This window comes from Corvus brachyrhynchos, unplaced genomic scaffold, assembly GCF_000691975.1.
Source record: "Corvus brachyrhynchos isolate BGI_N302 unplaced genomic scaffold, ASM69197v1 scaffold671, whole genome shotgun sequence".
NCBI classification, from domain to species: domain Eukaryota; kingdom Metazoa; phylum Chordata; class Aves; order Passeriformes; family Corvidae; genus Corvus; species Corvus brachyrhynchos.
The window spans coordinates 924,357-942,368 of record NW_008236441.1 but is presented as its reverse complement, the minus strand read 5'-3'; the positions used below and the strand labels follow the sequence as shown (position 1 = coordinate 942,368).

The following is an 18,012-nucleotide window of genomic DNA, read 5'->3' as shown; positions in this document are numbered from 1 at the left end:
GGAAATTGTGCTGGAATTCACTTCTACATCCATTCTCTGACATAGTCCTGTTATTCCCTAGTTTTGGAAGTAATTTTCCTGGAGTGCTCCCTTCCCTTGGCCATCCTCCCTGTGTTACCCACAGACCCTGCAGTTAGCACTGGGCCTGCTTTACACATTATATGCAGACCAGATAACACGTTCTGAGGCCACTCAAGTAGAATTGGGTCGATCCATCTTTATTTTGATCAGTTTGAATGTTTTTGCTCTCCAACTCTGATACTCTTAATGTAGAAGTCTGGATAAATATGTCTAGCAGATAGCCTAGAGCTAAAAATACTCCTCCAGATCTTACTGTGAGGAAGCTGCAATATGTAGGGACTTATTTAACTGTTGGAGGCCAAGAAAATTCAGGACGCATTGATTTGGAAGGGGTGGCTCTCCCAAGTTGCTGTATCCCTGTGTCCTTGAGAAAAGAGACAGTCTCGCAGCCGAGGCCCTTCAGTGGGATCAAAAAAAACCAAATCCAGGACTGATTTTTAAATGTCACACCTTGTTTGTGTCATTCAGTTTCCCATCACCATTTCAGGCTTCCCATCAGAGATCATTTGCAAAGAAAAACTTTGTAATGGGTGTCACACACCTCAATAAGCCAAGGGCAGAGAAAAGCCACATGCAGCAGATGATGGTGGCTGAGAAACCTTAGGTGTCAGTAAATGCACCAGCTGCTGCTGGAGTTTGCCTCTGCACTCCTAATTCAGACAAAATGCAGTTCCTTCACTCTCTGTTTGTTTTGTCTTCCTGAGTTATTTTTGGATCAAAATCCCAGTTATAATTTCTTCTGGGGAAAAAATCATTAAAAAATCTCTTAGTCTAGCAGTTTGCTTAATCAAGGCACAAGTTGCCTTGGAAAAGTTGGCATTACCTGTTTTTTCTGTTCTCTCTAACATATATAAATACATTATATATAAATAAACATAAACCTTTTTGAAGATTTTGAACCCAATCCTGTCAAGTTTACTAACTCTAAAAATAATCACAGCTCAAGAAAATCCACCTTCTTTTGTTTCAAGCCTTTGCATTATGAGATGTGAGATGAGCTCATTCTGCCACAGGACCTCTCTCCTCCATCCTCAGGGTTTGTAACCCTCTTTTGTTTGGACAACGCTCTCAGGCACAGGGTGGGAATTGGGGCTGTCCTGTGCAGGCCAGGAGTTGGACTTTGATGAGCCTTGTGGGTCCCTTCCAACCCAGGATATTCTGGGATTGTATGATTTACCACAGAATTGATTTTTAGTTCTTTTTTTACAATCCCTTCTGGTGCTCTTTGTTGTCACCATGCAGGGACTCACAGTAAACCACGAAGTATCTTGTAAAATTCACTCACACAAATGCGGGGAAGCTTAGATTTTAGAAGACCTTCTTTTGCTCTTCCTCATGGCAGGTTCTAGGAGAGTATTTCAAACCCATCAAGAAATTAACTTAGTACCATCAAGAAATTCAGTAGCTGAAGGGAGCCTGCAGGAAAGATGGAGAGACACAAAATCCTGGAGTGACAGGACAAGAGGGAATGGCTTCAAACTGACAGTAAGGTTAGACTGGATATTGGGAAGAAATCCACATGATGATAATAGATCAGGAATGTGGGGTAGGAAGCAAGGCAGGTGTCTGCTATCACACTGTCTCTCTCATTCATTTGTTTTGAACCAGCAGTAAATGAAATATTTAAATATTTAGCTTTTCTAATTGAAGCTTTTAATCAGATTTTGCTCTTGTTTAAATATTTGCATATGATGAAGCTTTGTCTCAACTCTTCATGATAAAAATTGATACTGACATTTGGATTCAGACCGCTCTGTAAAGCCCAAGAAGAAAAAATGTGACATCATTTTAGATGGCTTTGACATAACTTCGGTTTGAGTAACTTTAAAAGCCCTGTGTATTCTAGGTCAGATTGGCCCTTGAAAGATCCTCAGCAGAAACCGATAATAACTGACTATACAGTATTTTCTTTTATGTTTTCAGACTTTCTATTTACAAATATAAACATACTGTTATGTCCGTTTGCTGCTAACTAAAAGACACAGAGATTATCTCCTTTAATGTGATTTTGTTTGCTTATTTCTGTGTTCTGCAGTGAATGTGACCCTCTGTGTATACAGTACATGAAGCAAGCACTGTTTAGCATGCAGAACCACAAGCACTGTGGAAAACTTTGCCCTTCTTTCTTAGAGGAGAAGAATTAATTTGTGTATCCTGTGGAATGAGGATTTTTAAAAAATTGCATCTCCTGGCCCAGAATGCCAGCCTTTCCTGTGGCAGATATACACCGTAGGTCCAGACCCCTGCATAACTCATTTTTTAACAGCTGTTTCTTAAACTCATCTTTTGCAAAACAAACAGAATCAGAATGCAAAGATCCACTGAGAGTCTTTAAAATTCAGCTTGCCATGTGCAGTACAGTCCAACCTGCCTCTCTTTGTGGCATTTCACGGGAAATTATGTTTTAAAACACATGAGAAAGCAGCACAGCATCCCCACCTTCTACCTTGTGACTCTCTCATGTGACAGTCACGTTTTTGACAAACGGTGAGACTGTTGCCTGCTCTGCCATTGCTGTCACTGCCTGGACTGGGAGTCATTGAGCTGTGAGGCCAGGGTTCTAGACATCGCTGCTCGCACTGGGTTTGCTCCCTGCCAGCTCTCCCAGTGCTCCCAGTTCTTTCTGGGCAGGTGTTGGTGGGGGCTCACATTGCATTAGCCTGGACACCTCTTAAAATAGGTGCTATTGGGTTTGCGTTGGTTACCAACAGACAGGGAACAGCTCTTCCAACAATGTTTGTGCAAAGCTGTCTCTTCAAAAGGGCTTAAACTAAACTTGGGTAGAAAAATGGGATTAGTTTAGATCAGTGGTTTGTATTTGGTAAGAGGACTCTTGAACCTTCACCGCTTATCAAATCATGGCCAAAGGGAGGCAGCGTGCCTAGGACAGTGCTGTATCTGTGGTGCAAAGGATGTGGCTTTATAGAATACCAAGGTGGATTTAAAATAAATTTATGCAAGCATGAAAGTAGGACCAACTTTGGAAAGGCTTCTCTGTTATGAAAATGCAATTAATCTGTGGTTGAATAAATATCACTGTTAGAAGGTACTTGAATATCAGACTGATTTAATCTGAAAATAATTGAGAACGCACAGCTGAAGGCCATCAGGGGTAGGAATGCAGATTGTTTTGGTGCTGTACTGAGTTTGCAGGGCAAGGGTTGCCATGTGGACAGACAGCGCCATTTCAGGGCAGGCCGTGGGTCAGTCATGGCCATTTCAGGGTTCTCAGCAGTCCATGGACCAGCTGCTGCCATTTTGGGCCAGGCCATGGGTCAGTCACTGCCATTTGGGGCAGGCCATAGGTCGGCCACTGCCATTTTGGTATGACCCCGAGGCTGACTAAAACTCAAGGGGATGGGGGCATGGAGCAGTGGCCAGCCTGGTTGTTTTGAGCCAGTCAGTCATTTCTCTGGTCTCCTACAGAGGGCTGTGGGGTCTGTGAGAACTCTGAGGTCAGTGAAGGCCGTGGGGGCTGTGTGGCCTGGGGGCGCTGTGAGGGCTGTGAAGGCTCTGAGGGCTGTGGGGTCTGTGAGGGCTGTGAAGGCTCTGAGGGCTGTAGGGTCTATGAAGGCTCTGAGGTCTGTGGGGTCTGTGAGGGCTGTGAAGGCTCTGAAGGCTCTGAGGGCTGTGGGGTCTGTGAGGGCTGTGGTGGGTTATGGGGTGGTGAAGACTGTGGGGTCTGTGAGAGCAATGGGGACCATGAGGGCTTTGAGGGCAGTGGGGATGGTGAGGGTTTAATGCTCTGTCCCGCTCAGTGGGCTCAGTGAAAGGTGGTTGGATTTAATCTGGGCAGTGCATGGGAGAAACAACAAAATTCTCAGGAGATGCAGTAACAAACTTTGACTTGCAAACTTTAGAACATTAAGGTAGAATAAGGTACTGGGCAAATTTTAAAACAACATCTAGACTGAGTAAGGCACTTCACAAACTTTGACTTACCCAGTCACAACAAGGCACTTCAGAAGGCATTGACTGGAATTTTTCAGTCTGGCTTACAGTATATCTTGAGAAGAAGAAGAGACAGAGCTTATCTCGTTTCCCCCCCACTTCCCACCTGGTTGTTTTGAGCCTCTTAACCATTCCTTCGGTCTCCTACGTAAATTAAATTTTTTTTTTTTCCCCAGTCAAGTCTGCTTTGTCTGTGACAGTGCTTGGTGAGTGGTGTCTTCCTGTCTTTATCCCAACCCACAAACCTTTTGTTCTATTTCTGTCCTGTCTAGCTAAGGCAGGAAATCATAGAGTGGGTTTGGGGGAAACCTGTCACCCAGCAGGGTCAGACCACCACAGATATTTAGCTGGTTTTTTGTGAAGTAGTTCTCAAAATAATGGGATGAGATTTGTTGTACTGATCATTCTTTCACCTGAAATACATTGAAACTGTGAGAAAGATTCTTACACTTACTGGAGTTCAGAATTGGGTAAGCTTCTGTGAATACATTTCTAATATTGTTGATATTTTTTCTTTATGCATTTAGTTCCCCTTACTAAACACCCAAAGACAAGATAAAGAGCCAAATATTATGTTGGACTCGATGATCTTAGAGGTCTGTTTCCATGATTTCCATAAAATCATGATTCCATGATTTTATGTGTTCCGTTGGTGGTTTCTCTTTAAAAAAAGCACATGTACTTTACTGACACTCATTTTCTTTCAGTGACTTAGATGCTCTCATTTTAAAATGAACAGTTTTTCATTTCAGCAGTAGATCTCTTGCCACTAATTCTAATTTATGAATTTAAGAAAGTAAGTATTACATCTGTATTTTAACATTACTGCAGTGAATAGTACCGAGTTTTTCACATTTGGAACTGAATGGCGATAAAATCCCTGTGCACAAACACGGTGTAGCCCAGGAATTTTTTATGCTTATTGCTCTCAGGAGTGTCTAATCAGGTAATGATGGCCCCTAACTTCACTTTAGTCATGGTATCTCTCAAAAATGCAGAGAAGAGGCAGTAATGGCAATTATCATTCACCTCCTCTCACTGCACAGCTCCCAGAATTCAGACTCTTCTTTGATGGTTAGAAAGGAAAAAACAAAATTGATTATTTTAAATCTCTCTGTAAAAGCTATTGCTCCCTTTGCAGCACTGTTTCAAGTGCAATGTCAACTACTGTGAGCAGTAACTCTGCAGGGAGTGCAGTGGTTTCTTATGTAAATTTATGCAAAGGGTTTCTGCAATCCTAGCATGTGTTGTGCTCCTCAAACACACCACCAGGCACTTCCTGCTACTTGATGTGACAAAGGGAAGAGAGATTCCCCCCATTTCACGCAGCAAGAGGAAAGCCTGCAGAGTGCATGTACACAAACTAGAGACCCGTGATCCATGATTATTTTGAAAGCCAGTAGAATTGGAAACTGTGCTGCAACAAAGTTCTGCCATTCCCATGGATTACTTTTAGTGGAGCTCCTCCTTTGGAGGACACAAGGGATGTTCTGAGTCTCTATACGCTCTGAAAGCAACAAGAGCCACCTTCTTGGGTCAAGTTTTACCAGTTCTACTCAGTGCAAAATCAATCGTTCATTGACCACTGCTAAGAGAGTTGGAGGAGTTCTGTAGGAACAAACAATGAAGCTTTGAGATGATTGTTTTTGCATCAATACTTTGGATTCTTCTTTCCCCCACAAGAGCTGGTGTCTCACCAGTTCCTGTCCATTCAAAGCTGTAAAAAATGTCACTGGGAGTGAGGGCCAAACCCCAGTTTAATGAGCTCTGGGTTTTCAGTTGCTCTGAAATATAAATGGTCCTTCGCAACTTTGATCACAGTGCAGATCTCAAAACTATAAAAGGACAAAGGTAGGAAAAAAGCAGATGGGAAAGCACTGGCTCTGCCTGTTAATAACCCTTCATCACTGCTTTCCCCCACTCTTGATGAAAATAATTGTTAAAAATAGACCACTGTACTTTGAAAGTGTAATCAGTGTCACTCTGTACTTTTGCCAGGCTAAGTGATTCCATGTCTTTCTAAGAAGATGCTATTTTCATTTGAAACTGGGATGATTTAAGCATGATATTTCAAAAATGGGTGGTGATTGATTAGTCATTAGTCTAATAATGGACTGCATCTGCATATTTTTTCCTCCATCTTTATCATATTTTACATAATTCATTTGGATTAATTGGACATTAAAGTCTTTTTCCCCGTAACCACTACAGCAGATTCACCCACCCCTGCCTGGATTCTCTTGGGGTCCCTCTACCCTTGCTCGCTGCTGCTCCAAAGTGGGATGGGGTAGCACAGGGACAGGGCTCTGAATGCCTTGCCTGTGTGTCTCATTATTTTTATTGAGTGTATCTAGTTTTTGCATTGCAACAAGGCCTGAGGTAATAACTCCTCAGGTTTCTGATGTGCTTCACGCTGTAAATGTGGGAGGTAATGACTCCTCTTAATAACACTCACTTGAACGTGTATAAAATGGGGGTACAGTTAAGTGATTTAGGATGTGTCCCACAGGGAGCACCTTAGAAATGCAGATTATTGGAGCCTCTGCGTTTGAGGCAGCTGCTCCTCATGTGGCCACTTTGCCTACTGGCACTTAATGGCGAGGAGTTCCCACCAGCTTTGTGATCACAGAACAAACTCCTATTGCTGGGTTCAGAGACTGGGAATGAGACTGGTGAAACTAGTAAGAAACTCATCCACCCTTTGTCATGCCAGAGCTCAGCCAGATTCCCAGGAGTGGAAGGGGGAAGTAATCAAGCTGCTTTCTAGCTGGGAAGGGTCCTACCTTGGATCTGCCAAGGGGTTGCCACTGGGGCTGATGAAAATGTCAAAGTCGTTGTAGGAGTCCCCTAAAATACACCTCATCCAGCTGCATCTGTCCTGAAAACAAAGGATTGCAAAGCAGTGAACTTGTCATAGTGAAAATGAGTTGCTGCTCAGTCACTATTTTACCTGTTTAAAAATATGTGCAAAAGGTGATGAAACAACAACTGACCTGCCTTCAGAAATAAACTGTAAAGAGGATACTCCTGGGAGGAGTTTACTGCAATCTAAATTAGATAAAGCAACTTCATGTGGTTCATGTATTATTGATCTTTCAGCAATAAATCCAGAGGTGTGTTTATAAGCAAGAGACATAATTACGGAGATTTTTATCCTTCTCACTGGTGTGAACACAGCAGTTTTCAGGGAATATTTACCTAAAGTGTACCTGGTGATTAGTCCCACTGCTAATCATTAATATTCAGAAGAAAAAACTTATTTTTTAAAAAAAGAGCAGAAGGAAATAGATTTTAAAAACTTCCTGGAAACTAAATAAATTCGTTAATTCCTGATGTAACAATTATTTGGTTTGTTTGCAAGTGCCAGTTGAGATTGGGACTGTGATGTATACGGAGCTGAGCGTGTCCACTTTAATGGGAGGTATTCTGGAATATAAAGCTGTTCATTAAGTTGGCAGGACGGTAAAGAGTGGAGGGTGGAACTGTGAAGGCAATTAAAGGACTTGCAAAGTCCTTTAAGTGGAGCCTGGAACAGAGCCAGTCTTTGAATGCAAACTAATTGAATCCTTGTATAAATTCTTCAATTACTCCAGCGTGCACACATGAAACAGTACCAGCGTGATTCTGTAGAGTAGGCAGCAAGTCTGACCAGTTTTATAGAATCATGCTCTCTGATTAAAGGAGCTAATGGAACTGGGCTGAGCAGCAGCAAATGTGGTGTAAATGCAAATCAGAACAAGGGGAATCTGCTTTTGCAGATTCTGCTTCTCTTCTCCTTGCAACTCGTTGTCTCCTCCTTTTACATGTAGGAAATCAGTCAAGCCCTGATGGTCCACCATGCTGTTCAGTAAAATACAGCATCCAAAACACATCGTAAAAAAGACTTTAGTGTGGCAAGAAACAAGAAGAAGAAAACCATGAGCAAGGCAGGGGGTTCGTCTATGAATGACTAAAATAATAACTGTAAACAGGGATGAAAAAGCCAAAAGCTCACAGGAGAATTCAAAGTGATTCCGCCTTAAAAGCTTTTGAAAATGGCCCATGGCCAAATGGAAATGAGTTCATTTAACATATGACTTATCCTTTTATTTTTCTTTGAATGGTGTGTAGCTCCAAATAATCTTTCAGCTTGGTTACATTCCTGGTTTATTTCTTCCTATTGAAAAGTTGTTACCCCCATCTCCAGCTCACTTGATTTGGATAAGGTGTGGAATAGAGTGAAGGAGTGATGAAGTGTGATAGCCAGCTCACTAACAAAATCATTATGTGATGTTCTTAGTGTAGCAGCTGCCTTGGGATCAGTGATAATTAATGCATTTAGTAATAAGTCTGTGGGCAGAGTGTGTTGAGGTTGATCAAATACTTGTTTGTGTGTGTTGACGTGTTGCCACCAGAACCCTGTGTTTTCTTCCTTCTGTTTCCAGATGAGGTGTGCTGTCTAATCACAGAAATCAGGCCAAATACACTGCTGGGTGTTACATTTTACCAGGCCTCTGGGAGGAAGTTGTTAAAATGTCTGCAGACTTGTGACAGCAAGAACTGGTTGATACTTGCTACTAAGAGAATGTCTTAACCCTTTGGAGCAGGACCATCTTCTCTAGGTCACCCAGCATGTGGCACATGGGATGGTACTGCCAGAGCAGGTTTCTCTAGCACTGCTGCTATTCAAGGATCAGGGGTTCATCCTTTCTGTGGCCACAAATCACCAAATCACAGAATAATCTGGATTGGAAGGGACCAACAAGGATCGGCGAGTCCAGCTCTTCAGTGAGTGGCCCATGCAGGGATTGAACCACAACCTTGGTGTTACTAGCACCAGGCTCTGACTGACTGAGCCCAGAACGAGTTAGGGTGGTGCAGTGTATCTGGCACCTACAAACAGTTGGATTTTACACAAATTCCTGCCAGAGAGGAGGTTTGTTTACCTTAGGGGTCTGTAGTAGCAATGGGGGAAAATAAACATGGCAGAAAATGGGATGGCAAGATTGCGAGAAAGCGGGGAATGGGTCTTCTCTTATGGTGTGCTGGCTACTGCAGCAAAATTAATGAATAGAAGGGAAAACCTGTAATACATTAGAGTGTTTTCCTGAAAATTATGCCACTAGTAATGATCCCCGAGTCAGGGCCAGTGGAAGGTCAAAGTCAGCTCTACAGTTGCAGTCACTTTGCAGCAGGGACTGTCTCTGATCAATGTTTGCATAATACCTGTTCCCGGGACTCATTCTCAGTGCTGTTATGATCTATCAGCTGGGCCATGCTGTTACTCAAAAGAGAAATGTCTTATTGAAAATCCATGGGTGCAACTGTAGATGACACAAGGAGGAGTCAGAGAGCACCCACTGGGAGTGTCTTGTATAACTACCCTGAGTGGATTATGTCCAGTCTCACCCAGGTGGGCTGGCCATTGATCTGGGTCAGAACTGCTGAGCTACCAAAGCTGTAATTAAGCAGCATTTATTGAACTGAAGTGTACTGAACACATACAAAACAAGTGTGAAGGTACACATTGCTCTAAACCAAACCAAAAATACCACTCACACACTCACACTCCAAAGTAATTTTTTGTTAAAATGTCTCTCTGGATAGAAAGAAATCCAGAGTAAAATGCAATCATGTATTGAAGTCATATTAAAGGACATGAAATAACAGGTATAAAGGATGCTGGCGATGTCCTAAGTGGGCCATTGATGGAGATGGATAAATCTTTGCAGAAGGTGAAAAGAGAGGCTGGTGAAGTGTGAAGAGCTGGTCCAGAAGCCAAGTATTTATGCTGGGGAATGGAGGGATCTTTGTACAAACATACTCATTTCCTGTTCCTTTTACTGAAGTGATGGGTAATGACCTAAGGAAAGGAGACATCCCAGTCTGTAATTACTCCTGTGTGCCAGCTCCACCAACACCTCTGCTCAGCTGAGATGTGCATCTCTAACCCCTCTGAAAGTCAGATCATTCCTAAATTGGTGATCAGTTTGGCAGGAGTTGCTTTATAAACATCAGCAATGGGTACATGCATAATTAATCCAGGCTCAATGCTATCTGGAAAGGGTGGGGGGGAGAGAAGGAAGAGCTAATTTTTTATAGTCCAAGAAAATAGTGTTCAGGTGGGATGTGGATGGCACACTAATCAAAATGCATCAGGGACAGGCAAGAAGGGAGGAGTTTTGCTGCAAAAACCCACTTGTATTTAACCTAAAGGATACAGATTGCATGTGAACAAGGAGTTTTATACTCCTATTGTACTCATGGGCTGCTTTAGATCAGCAGCATGGGGTGGATGGGGGAATTGCTGCTAATGTGGAATTTAGTACTTGTAACACAGCAAGTGTATGAAAACACTGCTTGTAAGAATAAGGGACTGGATTTGATGGCTTTTCAAGTCTCTTATCCGTGATGATGGGGTTTTTTTTCCCACCCATTAAAAATTTGCTTTCTTGAGATCCAATTCAAGCCATACAACAATTTGGAGTGTAGTTGTTTTATTTTGGAGTTTTTTGTTGTTTGTTTCCCGACCAGCCTGCTTGCCCTCATCCTTTGTACAGGCTGAATTTGCTGGGAGGAGCCAGATGAAATGAAGGGGAATTCAGTGGGCACAGGTGGTGAGACAGTTCGGCAGAGCCATGATGCTCAGCACCACTGTATTGGGTGGGGTGTAGTTCTGGTTACTGACATTTTTCTGCAAAACAGCATGTGCTGAGAGCCTGGCTGCTGAATTCTCCAAGCAATGATTACTTTGTTTCGTGGTGTTAACTCTGTATTAGTCCCTGTAACAAGCCAGAATGGAGTTTTGACATTTAGATCTCCTCCAAATTAACCTAAAGATTTCATTATATTTACACCAGGGTAGTGTTTTGCAAGCCATTAGTTTCTAGTTGAGAAGCTGATGGATATTTTAAGATCTTAAATCCTCTATTTGCTAGAAAACACCACACATATTATTGTAGGTACTATTTATGTGGAAGATATAAAAAATAAATCAATTTTTTAAAAACATCATGGATGCAGTATCTGACCCGTGTTTCACCTGATTTTCAGTCCCGTACCATTGTGATTCCCCTTCCAAACAATATTCTTTAATCTAATCGTGCACTGGCATAAATTGGAAAAGACGTTAATAACTGAGTGCACACCAGCTGAGCTGCTTTAGGGATTTGAATCTCTATTTAGGAGGTTAAAATGAAAAGTAAATGTTTCTACATGGGTAGCTGGGTGGTTCATTCTGTTCTAGTGGGAGGAATTAGCTAAAAAAAGTTATGTTTGGGCATCCTTTACCCTGTCTTCTTTGATTTTTGCATTTATTTATATGTTACATGTTCAAAGGACTCTTTTTAGGGTAGGGGGTTTTTGTGAGGTTTTTTTTTGTTTTAGTTAATATTGAGCAGAGGCATGGGGAACATGGTCCTGCTGTCTTTCCGTGCATAGTCCCTGCATGCTTCTGGCTCACTGAAAGGAGGGAGTTTCGCACAGAATCACAGAATATTTTGAGCTGGAAGGACCCAGAAGGATCATCCAGTGCAACTCTTAAGTGAATGGGGAGTTGCCTTTAGTGTGGCTCTGGAAAACATGGCAGGGAAGGAGTGTCTGTTCTGCTCTCATCTTACGCTTCACATGGAAAACATGAGTAGCCAAATTTAAAATCAGGGCTAAAGGGCCAATCCTGTGGCTGCGTGAGAAGAAAAGACCCACAAGGCATATTCTTAGGGGACACTGGTATCAGAATTTAGGATGACCTCTTTTCTCTTTCTGTACTTGCAGTTTCTCCTGAGCTGGTTTCTTTAGAAGTCACGTTGTCTTGTTGCTATTCAAGCCAACAGAGCTGATAAGAGGCTGTGATAACCTCACATTTAACAGCTTATTTATTTGTTTATTTAAATACAGTTGCTGTGTCTGGCTGCCCAGCCCTGTACCAGAGGCTTTGATATTGGCAGAAGTACAGAGCAATGCCTTGATTTTGTTTCCATCTTTGGCAGGGGGATACGATTGCTTCCTGTGACTCCTCCGGCATGATGAAGCTCTGGGACATGCGCAAGTTGGTCCCTATTCTATCCATCGATGCAGGTCCCCATCCTGCCAACCAGGTCGCCTTTGATCGCTCTGGTAGGGTTCTAAAACAACTTTTCCCCCCTAAGACAAGGTTTGAGGTTTGTTTTGAAATCTCTCTCATCTCTCTCTAGTCCTGAAGCCAGATAACATGTGTAAAGCAACACAGATGTGTTAATTTCGAAGAAATGCCTGGTTGTGCCAGTGAGCAATACATTTGTCTTCTGTGGGCTAAACTGCCAAACTGGACTACTGCTTCATTTATATAAAATGCAAAATGCACGATAACAAAGAATACAATTAATTGCAACAGTATTACATCAAATACAAAAGTGATCATTGTGGGTAAAAAGCTTAGTGAGAGTGCCTGTGTTCCAGTAATGTTTATTCTCCATTACTGTTTGTTCTTTTATTTGCTAATTCTGGAGTTGCATTTCATAACCAGTCTTACAAAGTCCTCTCATAATTGTCTCAGAATTTCATTGGGCTGACAGGGTGGCTTACTAGGCACCAGGAACTGAATTGACCAGTTATTTTTCATCATCAACCATGCAGTACCATGTCAGCAATACTGTGAGTGCACACTGCATTTTCATTTGAAGAGGAGCTATTCTAAAATATTTTTGTTTTAAAATAATCTTCAGTTCCAAAGCACAGACAAGCATTCATGTTGCAGCACAGAATTAGATCCTATCTTAGGAAATGGTTTTACTCAAAGCTAGTGTAACATGATATAATACAGTAATATATAACATAATATATATATAGGCACATTGAAAAATAAGTATACATTTGCATTATATGTTCATAAAACATAAATCTTTGATAGAATATGAGAGATAATAAGGAATCATTAAAGAAAAATAATAGGATGGTGTTTTGTCATAATGACCTACATACTGTGGAATGCATAGAATCAATATATTGAGTCACTTGGCAGAAAACTTTCACATCAAATTCCGTATTATTTGTGTAGTGATTTCATGGATCTCTCTGCTGTATCATTAAATAAGGTACTTTCATTTTCCAAGGGAGAAAAAATGCATTGACACTGTCCATTTTTGGACAGTTTCCCAAAGACAAGTTTAACCACTATTGTATTTATGTGTGTAATTTGGAATAAGAGCTCATTTTTTTGTTCAGGAGGTTTTGAAGAAGTTTTGCATCTTAGTTTCTGGTGTATAATGTTGGGTCATTTGCAGAGGAACCACATCCCTGAAAAATGCAGTTGCAGTGTTTCTGCCAGATGGGAACTTTCCATTAGAAAGGTTATCAGCTTCAGGTAATCTAAATGGGCACATTTTTCCATCATTTGGACAAAATCCAGAATTTTCTCTGCAGGAGTCACCACACAACAGAGCTATCAAATTGGGGTGGATGGTCACAGAGAGGCAGAATGCAACAGGATGGAATTCCAGCTGGCTGAAGATAGGCAGATACCTGGCTGAGACATGCAGTACCTGCTGCAAGAGGGATAGACTAGATAAAATATATCCTGTGTTTAACAGCCTGTTGGGAATGGGACGTCTGCCTCACTCAGGACCTCTGCTGGTGGAGCAGCTTGGGTTGATTTTCCTTATCAAAACATGGCTCAATTTCCAGCTGTTTCCCTCAGTGTCTCCAGCTGATGTTACATCACCCAGTGCAAAATACTTGACTGCATTAATAGTCAGAGACACAAATTGTTCAGCTCTTACAGGTGGATTTAATTACTAGATTAGAGAGCCATGGTTGAGCAGGTTTTTTTCTTCTGCCCAATAATTATTTAAATTAAAGCTAATAATGATAGAAGAGGTTTATGAAAAGTTTGGTGGTATCAGCAAACGAGATTGAGGTCGGAGATAAGAAGGCCCCGGCTAATGGAATAATTTGTTTTGCTTTCCTTTGTATTGTTTTCAAGTAATTATCTTTGCAAATGTAGTGTAGACAAGCACATCTTACCTTTTGTTTCTAAGTGCTGCTACCTTTGTGGGTATGACATGCACCAGGTGGGAGGTGCTTCCCAAAGGAGGAGTTTGTGAGTTACCGGGGTTCTCCCGCTGGCATTTTTGGGGATGGGCCTTGCTGGCTCCAGTGATCCAGTTGCTATTCGGGGCCTAAATGCCTGACCAGCATTGTTAGTTGAATAGCAGTCTAAAGCCATTTCCTGCTTTATCAGAGGCACACTCAGATGTTAGTGACAAAAGTTGTGTATAAATCTTTCTGCTTTAGCTGCACTCTGCCTCAGCTTCTCTTTAGCTCAGCTTAAAGGTGGACTTTTCCATACTTGTGAATGAGGAGAAAATAACTAATTAGTAATTACCATTGCACTTCATGGGGATTTTCTGCTTTGCCCTGCTCTTTCTGAAAAAAGCTCATGATCTTTCAGTGAGAGGTGGTGATGGACCTGCCTGGGACTCAGCCTACTGGGGGTAATGCTCTTCAATATTGTGTTTAATATCAGAATTTTTTCTGATATTGTGCACAAATAACATGTCCTTTGAATTCTGCGTGTTGTGAATGGCTGACCAGAGTTACTGTGCAACATGGACCACAGCATAACTGACTTTTAAACTAAATTCACTTTTACTTTTTTATGTGCAAGTTAACCAGCATCTCCGTGTGCATATATTCCTGGGTAGCATTCATGCATCCCTGGAGCACCCTATTGTCATCACCTTTTGTGTTTCCAGTTGCTGTTTAGAAAATGTAAATAAGATTAATCATAACACAGCATTGCATATGTAAGAGAAGGTGCAGAAGATTCCATCTTATATGCTATGATGTATTTATTTGTTATCACAGCACATTAAAACAAACAAACCAAACAAGCCCCACTTCACAGCAACAATCCAAAATCAAGAGCAGTTACAGTAAGGCCAAGGGCAAGCAAATAATATTTGGAAAAATGCACTGCTTTATTCTGAGCTCTGGAGATACAGTGAGGTGTTAACATTTAAGCTGCTTCCATCCAGGCTGGGCTGTGTTGCTCTCAGCATGACCAATAACCTTACCATACCTCTGACCATCCCCAAAGGCTAGAGTTGCATGTCTTATTCTGAGGAAAAGTAGTTTAAAAGAATGTAAAAGCTGTAAATGAATGTGAAAGCTGAGAAATGGCAGGATCAAGATTATCTTGTGATACAAGTGGTTTATTTTAGGAGACAACAATTCTAGGGATGCAGGAGACACAGTGACAGTGAACAGATGGTACCACTGTCAGCCATGGTGGGGTCAGGGCAACTGCTCAGTGTTGATCTCTAAAAGCAAGCTTGATTTGCTTAATTACACATCACCCAGGACCATTACCACGAGACGGACAATGGTCCAATGGGTGGCAGTTGTTTGCTGTTCCTCTGCAGTCATTTTTGGTGTGAAATAGCAGAGACAAATTTTCTTCTCTACATTGCCCACCCTTTTACTGAACACAGAATTATTGACAGGATTTCTGGGATGTCATTGCTGGAGCATTGTTAATATTTGCACTTGACATTATTTGGGCTATAACTGATAATGTTAAAGCCACAAGCAATCCCCACAGGGATGGGGGCATGGACGTTAGAGCTCAGATGGTTAGAATTTCCACTGATATTGAGACATCAGGTAAAGTTCCAAAATTACAGTTTTCACATCCCTAATCTGGTAACAGTTTATGTGCTCAGAACAGAACTGGCAGATGTAGTCCTTGCAAATCGATCTTGCAATGGGGTGCCCTCTCAATTTTCTCTTTCATTTCCTCAGTTTTTGGTTGGTGTATTGACTGCAAAGACAAGCTGGTGTTAAGATGACAGAGCCAGGTGTCTGTCCTTTCTCCTTCTTTCCTCCTTTCCTTCACATTTTTGGTTAATTGATACCCCGTAAGTGGCACTGAGGAGATAAAGCTTCATCTTGGTAGGGTGGAGAGTTTGCTAGAATGGAAGAAGCTCTCCTTTGCTGGGAAGCCTACAGTGTATTTTGGAGTGAGAGGCTGAATTGGCAGTGGGTGCACCTGCAACTTGCAGATCTCAGGAAGTGACTATTGCCACTGTGACCTCTTATAAATAGAACTGGAGCATGACAAGATCTTTACCCTTTATCCCACTTGTTTTGCAGTTTCTGGAACTTGCTGTTTGTATTTGTCTCCCTTTTGATTACAGTTAAAGTCACGCTTGATGGGAGAAGAATCCTTTAGCACAGAACTTAGTAGTAATCTTTTTAGAGGCATCTGATTTTGTCCACATAGAGCAATTATGTGCTGACATTAATGTGTGTTTTTCCCTGTGCCTCCCATTTCTGACTCAAAAGCTTTTTTCATTACAACACTTTATTGCTCTGTGTTCTTTAATCTCCAAGGCAGATTACTTGATAACATCAATTGATTCCTTAGGGTGCTTTTCCCCTTGTGGTTCAATGCCTGAGTTCCTGTCTCAATTCTGACTATGTATATGCTGTCGCAGGCAATCCAGCCTCAGCTTGGGTAATTTTTACTTGATTGAAGTTCTTGCCAATTAACGCAACCTTCCGATTCTGGGAATTGAGAAAAAACAAAACATGAAGAATTAAACAATTGTCAAAGTAAGTGCTTTTTCTCCCCCTTCCCCAGTCTCAGCATGAGCCAAACATCTCTCCTTCCCCCTTCCTGGTTTCTTCCTGCCTTGTTTTCACTGTGGGCTGTGCCCCATCATCCCAGTTCCTTTGGTTCAGCAACAGGGGATGCAAGGAGGAGTATAATTCTCTGGATTTGTCCTGGCACTTACCTTTTCACTAATCAGTTCAGACTTGCTACGGTGCTATAGCTCCTCCTGACAGGACAGCAAGGTGACCAAGCCATGGTTTTGGAGCACATCTTTCAAGTCTTGGAAACGTTTGCTCTTTACATAGAGAATTAAGACTTACTTTGCTGCCTGCTTTGCTTCTCATTCAGGCTTTTCTCAGGTCTATTTGTACTTGTACATCACTTGTTCCTGTCCTTGTTCCCATCAGGAATTGCTTAATGTCTGTCTGTTCAGAACCGTTTGCTTTGCTATGGTCAGCACTCCAAGAGCTGAGTGTTTTCCCTGCATCCCTACACACACTTTTCTGTACAAACCAAAGATTCACATGGTCTGTTTCTTTTAAATATAATTGATCCACATTCTCACAGGTTTTGCTTAATGAGCACAAATGCAGCCACCTGCATATCTTACTTCTCCATTTATTATTTGGTAATCAGCACTTTTAGCTCATCTTCACTTTCTTCTTGGCTTCAGCTCATGTCCAAGTGCTGTGTCAGGGCTGTGTGTCTGATCTGTGTGTGCCTCCTCTGTCCCCAGCAGAAACTGGCCAAATAGTAGTCAGGGAACACTCCCCTTCCTTCCAAAAGGGGATAGGGCTGACCACCAAAGTCAGTCCTTTTGCTTTACGCTGGCAAGTTTCAAGCAGTGGTGGCTCTCCATTTCTCCTTTGTCTTGTCCATCCCTCTCTTTTTGTATTTCTCTTCAGTCTCAACTTGAGTATCCCTTTATAAAACTTCTCTTAAAGCCTGTGATAACATGTTTGATCCATGTCTGAATGTGCATCCCAACTTTAAACTGATGGGTGGGAGATAAACTTTCAGATCCGTTTGTTGACCAAGGTGTTTTTATACAAACGAATGATTTTCAAAAGTGATACCTTGGATAGAGGGAGTACTGGTGGGCTGGTTCACCTCAGCCACACTGGGAAAAAGGTTTTGTCCTTTGTGCCTCAAGCTGAAACCCTGCTTTGGCAGAGCAAATGCTGTTGCCCCAACTGTGTGCTCTTCGACACTGCCCCAATATTGATGTTTTGTCCCTAGGTAGCCTGCCCAGCCCATGTGTTTGCACTGGTGAATCCATTAGTGAGCTCCCTGGAGAGATTCCAGCATGGTGTGAGTTGGTTTACACAACCCGTGACCTATTTTCCAGCCCTGATCATGCTACTTAGCCTGGGAAGTCGGATCAACAAGATGTCCCTGTCAACCTCTTT

At 41.9% G+C, this 18,012-nt stretch overlaps 1 protein-coding gene across 4 annotated transcripts in view; it reads left to right on the top strand.

The window, feature by feature from the left end:
* Nucleotides 1–18,012, top strand: part of SPAG16 (sperm associated antigen 16) — a 359,185-nt gene that overhangs the window by 245,556 nt on the left and 95,617 nt on the right. For 3 of the 4 annotated variants that reach the window (XM_017747132.1, XM_017747131.1, XM_008643578.2), the window contains one exon: nt 12,000–12,126. In XM_017747132.1, coding sequence (XP_017602621.1) covers nt 12,000–12,126 — 127 coding nt within the window. Of the gene's footprint in view, nt 1–11,999; nt 12,127–18,012 lie in introns of those variants that run through there. The other variant, XM_017747133.1, reaches the window with a different exon arrangement.